The sequence below is a fragment of the Mandrillus leucophaeus genome, unplaced genomic scaffold (assembly GCF_000951045.1).
Source record: "Mandrillus leucophaeus isolate KB7577 unplaced genomic scaffold, Mleu.le_1.0 Scaffold1065, whole genome shotgun sequence".
In the NCBI taxonomy this organism is placed as follows: domain Eukaryota; kingdom Metazoa; phylum Chordata; class Mammalia; order Primates; family Cercopithecidae; genus Mandrillus; species Mandrillus leucophaeus.
Genome location: NW_012098821.1, coordinates 710,762 through 715,686, shown reverse-complemented (window position 1 = coordinate 715,686; position 4,925 = coordinate 710,762). Strand labels below are relative to the sequence as shown.

At 39.2% G+C, this 4,925-nt stretch overlaps 1 protein-coding gene across 1 annotated transcript; it reads right to left on the bottom strand.

Moving 5' to 3' along the window:
• Positions 1–1,360: 1,360 nt before the first annotated feature.
• Positions 1,361–1,951, bottom strand: LOC105543153 (olfactory receptor 51L1). Its single transcript, XM_011984952.1, has one exon. It carries the CDS (start codon positions 1,949–1,951, stop codon positions 1,361–1,363), a length of 591 nt encoding a protein of 196 aa, XP_011840342.1.
• Between the last annotated feature and the right edge of the window lie 2,974 nt (positions 1,952–4,925).

The window sequence follows — 4,925 nt, the reverse complement described above, 5'->3', positions numbered from 1 at the left end:
CTTTTTTTCCACTGGCCAAACCACCTGCAAGCACAACTTCCTTATATTACTCTATGTTTGCTTAGAAGTTCCATACGCCAGCCGGTTGAGGGGGCTCACACCTGTAATCCCAGCACTTTGGGAGGGCGAGGTGGGCGGATCACCTGAGGTCAGGAATTCGAGTCCAGCCTGGCCAACATGGTGAAACCCCGCCTCTACTAAAAATATAAAAATTGGCCAGGGATGTTGGCACACGCCTGTAATCCCAGCTACTTGGGAGGCTGGGGCAGCAGAATTGCTGAACCTGGGAGGCAAAGGTTACAGTGAGCAGAGATTGTGCCATTGAACTCCCACCTGGGTGACAGAGCCAGACTCAGTCTCAAAAGAAAAAAAAAGGAAAGAAAAAGAAGTTCCATAGACCAAGTCTTAAAACAAACCAAGCACCCTACCAAATTCTTCCCCACTGGCCAGACCACTGGATGACCCACCAGATGACTCAAGATAAACATTCATGAGCAAGCCATATAGACCCCACAGTCTATGTGCCTTCTGCATGGCCAGAATACCAAAATTTATCTTATTAAAACCCTGCTTTCTGCCCAGAATGCTGAAGTGTCAAATCTGGCCCTGACTCATCACTAAGCTCTGGAATAGTAACTTTCTTCTTACCATCTTCATTCTTGTTATTTGATTTTGCAAGTAGCAAGCAACTGAAACTATATTTGGTAACACTCCCATTTATCTAACTCAGTATTTGCTGGAAAATTGAGGAAGCTGATAGATCTAGAATAGCAATAAGAGAGAGGACACATCACTAAGTGATGAGATTAGAACTTGTACATAGCAAACAACCACAGCAGCAGTTCGAAATCCTGTCAGGAACTCAAGTTCCAGACTTGCCCTAAGAACTCAAATTTTTTTATAAGCAGTTATGACACTGTTGGATGAGAAACAAAATATGGGCAGCAGTATTAGTAAAAGAGATAGAGATTGATTTCTGAGTTTTAGATAATTAATATGAGAAACAATATAAACACAGTTACATTTAGGAAGAAAAGATACGCTATTATTATCATTAACGACAATCACAACTTAATAACGTTAATAATTTTGTACAGTTTTCAAAAAACTTGACTTAGCACATACATTTTCTATTATAAGTCTTGTAATGATCTGGGGACAACATAAGGCCATGGTTGTCACAATTTGTCCAAAAAAATCCTGAGTTTCAAATTCATTAAAGATTAACTGAAATTACATGTATAAGAAGTAAAAGAATTAGGATATTAATCAGATGAGCAATGCCCAGATATTTTACTTTTCATATACTAAAATAGCTTCCATGAGATTTTCAGTGGAAAAGTTGGAGTATAGAGGTTACTTAAAACCCCCTCCTTAGGACAAATTTGCAGAGAATTCCTAAATGAATCTGCTTTGTTCTGACACTATAGACAATAGGGTTAAGGACTGGGGGAAGAAGAAGGTAGATGTCTGCCATGAAGACGTGGACTATGGGAGATGGATGCTTCCCAAAGCGATGGACCATTGACACCCCAATAACTGGCACAAAGAAGACGAGCACCACACAGATATGGGATACACATGTGTTGAGTGCCTTTAGCTGCTCTTCCTGAGATGCAATACCCAGCACAGTATTAAGAATCAGAACATAAGAAAGAAGTATGAAGATTGAATCCACACCTAGTGTGGCAATGACTACACAAAGCCCATAAATGCTATTGATCCTGGCATCTGTACAGGATAATCTCAAAACATCCTGGTGCAAACAGAAGGCATGAGAGAGGGCATTGCCATGGCAGTATTGATAGTGTCTCAGTAGCAAAGGTGTGGGAAGTACAACTCCCAAGCTTCGCAGCAGACAGGCCAAACCAATTTTGCCAATTACACTGTTGGTGAGGATGGTGGGGTAACGCAGTGGATGGCAGATAGCAACAAAATGGTCAAAGGCCATGGCCAGCAACACTGAGGACTCCAGGAATGTGAATGTGTGGATGAAGAACAGCTGAGCATAGCAAGCACTTGCCTGAATCTCTGGAGCATCCAATCATAACACAGCAAGCATGGTGGGAAGTGTAGACAGGGACATCCCCAGGTCATTCCCTGCCAAGATAGAAATAAAGTAATACATGGGCTGATGGAGTGAGGATTCTGTCCAAATGACAGAGAGGATGGTAACATTATCCATAAATGCTACCAAATATGCAAGACAGAAGAGGATGGAGAGCCAAGAATGAGCATACTCCAGTCCAGGAAAACCCCTCAAGATAAATATGGGCTCCATAGCATCACTGTTATTCCAGTCTACCATAGTGATCTTGAGTAACTCAGCAAATAGTGAGGAATGGTTCATGTTTTTCTTCCTGATCCCTCAAAGTTATCTCTTTTGAGTACAAACAATGGAATCAGGACAAAAATACGTCTTTCCTCTAACCTCACAGAGGAAGGAAGGTGGTATCTCTTGTCGGCCCTAAGTGAAAAATATTTCCTATTACTAAGGAGCACCAAATTCTGGAACAAAAATGTGGACTACACAAATATAGTCATCTTTGGCAAGAAATATGTTGGATTTTCATCGAAGACACTAAAGAATTTAAGCAACATGAGAACAGAGAAAAAAACTTTACTAATTATTATAAAGATTAAAATAGAGAAAAGTCAGTGTGAATGTCGATGGATTTGTATGAGCTTCTGGCCAATGTTCTTGAGTTAATCAGTTATTGCTTCTAGGCTATCTTTTCAGTCATGACAATTGAATTGATCCCATGGGCTCAACATAATTTCTATTCAGATGTATTTTTATTTAATGATTTATAATATTTAAACATTTTAAATATTTAATATTTTAATAATACAAGATAAATACCCCATATATGAAAAGAGAGCATGAACATAAGAAGCAGAATCCATAATCCCAGCATGCTTTATTGAGCTGCTATTTAACCAACATAGTTTTGAGCTGTTTAGTATAGCAACTATTCCTGATTTTTTAAAAATTCATGGTAAAAAATAACTATATATATGTGTGAGTGTGTGTGTGTGTGTGTGTGTGAAATAAGAGTTTAAATAGTTTGAAAATAAATCTTTAGGCCATAACATCACAATGTAACTATAAAAGTCCATTAAAGACATTTCCCTTTCTGCTCTTCCACAAAATGAGAACAGTGCATTTAACAGTTATTTATTACACGTTTTAAAGAGGTACTTTTCCACTTTATTTCTATTCATTGTTTTTTTAATTGATTGATTTCTCTTTCCAAATGATGCTTTCAATACCATTTTTAAAAGAATCATCAATCCAAATATTAAGTGATTCTTAATTTTCTGACCCACTTGCACCTACTTCTGTGAAATCATGGCAATCCAGAATTTAGGCCTTAAATATTCACTATCAGTGCCTCTTAGAAACAATCAAGCTCTATCTGAGTGTTTCAAAATATGATGCTAACATCTGGCTTTACTTTCCCTTGGCAAGTTTTATTGTAATAGCCTCCCTGCCTGTGCTGGATACCAATGTTACCCTTGCTATATCATACTGTGTTGATGGCACTGGGGACAATAGCTGAGCATTATGAGATTCTCTGCCCCTTCTGTTAGCTAGTTCTTTATTTTAGCCCTGTCTAGTTCCATTAACTGTCCCTGAGAAAATTATTTACTTACCTTGTCTCTTAGAGTCTGGGCCTCATAGACTTCAGCAACATCTCTCTGTAGCAACATCTCAGCCATTCCCTCAACCCTCCTTCTGGACTTTTAGTTTCTGATCTTTGGAAAGATTAAGATAAGACTTAACCTCATCCTAAAGTAAAAATATTTCCAAATGTGGTCTCAAAGTCATATCACAAGGCTCCAGTCAGTTAGCTGTTTCTTTTCATTAGCTCCATTATATTTAAGAAAAAGCTTTATTTTAAAAATCCCTTGACTGATTCTTATCTCAATTTCATACCGTGAAGACTGAACGTTCTCAGACTGCACAACCTAGAATTCCAAAGGGGGCTTGACTTAGAATCTATATCTGAGGAACAAAAGAAAGCACAAAGCCATCTTCTCCATGTAATAAGAAGGATTTGTCTCTTTCTCTACTTTTACCGAAGTTCAGGAATCCTCCACCTTCTATGAGTCAGAACCTCCCCTGGTGCTCTTCTGCAGCCTGGGCAATCTGAATGAAGCTTTCATTTGAGACCCTTGTCTTACATAAAGCAGTCAGCTACCCATGAAATTCTTTGTACCCAGCAGAGTATGTGTTTAGAGCATTTATTTTTCTTTATGTCAGGTCTCTGAGGCCAAACCAGGCCATCACATCCCCTGTGACTTGCGCGTGACTTGCACGTATACGCCCAGATGGCCTGAAGTAACTGAAGAATCACAAAAGAAGTGAAAATGCTCTGCCCCGCCTTAACTGATGATATTCCACCACAAAAGAAGTGAAAATGGCTGGTCCTTTCCTTAAGCGATGACATTATCTTGTGAAATTCCTTTTCCTGGTTCATCCCAGCTCAAAAATTTCCCCCACTGAGCACCTTGTGACCCCCTACTCCTGCCCGCCAAAGAACAACCCCCCTTTGACTGGAATTTTCCTTTACCTACCCAAATCCTATAAAACGGCCCCACCCTTATCTCCCTTCGCTGACTCTCTTTTTGGACTCAGCCCACCTGAACCCAGGTGATTAAAAAGCTTTATTGCTCACACAAAGCCTGTCTAGTGGTCTCTTCACATGGACGCGCATGACACTTTATCCCTAAGCAAAATTTTTCTCTCCTGTCTTTCATATCACTAGCTGACTTTATTTTTTCTTCCTGCTCACTCGGAAAATTGTTTTGACCTCCTATTGTAGAGTTGAGTTCATAAAAATGATATAGGTATTAACATTGAAATATATAGAACACACACACACAGAGAGTGAGAGATAGGAGAGAAAGAAGAAAAAGAA

Coding starts and splice junctions, on each gene's coding strand:
- LOC105543153 (XM_011984952.1), bottom strand. CDS start 1,951: ATGGCCTTTGACCATTTTGTTGCTATCTGCCATCCACTGCGTTACCCC.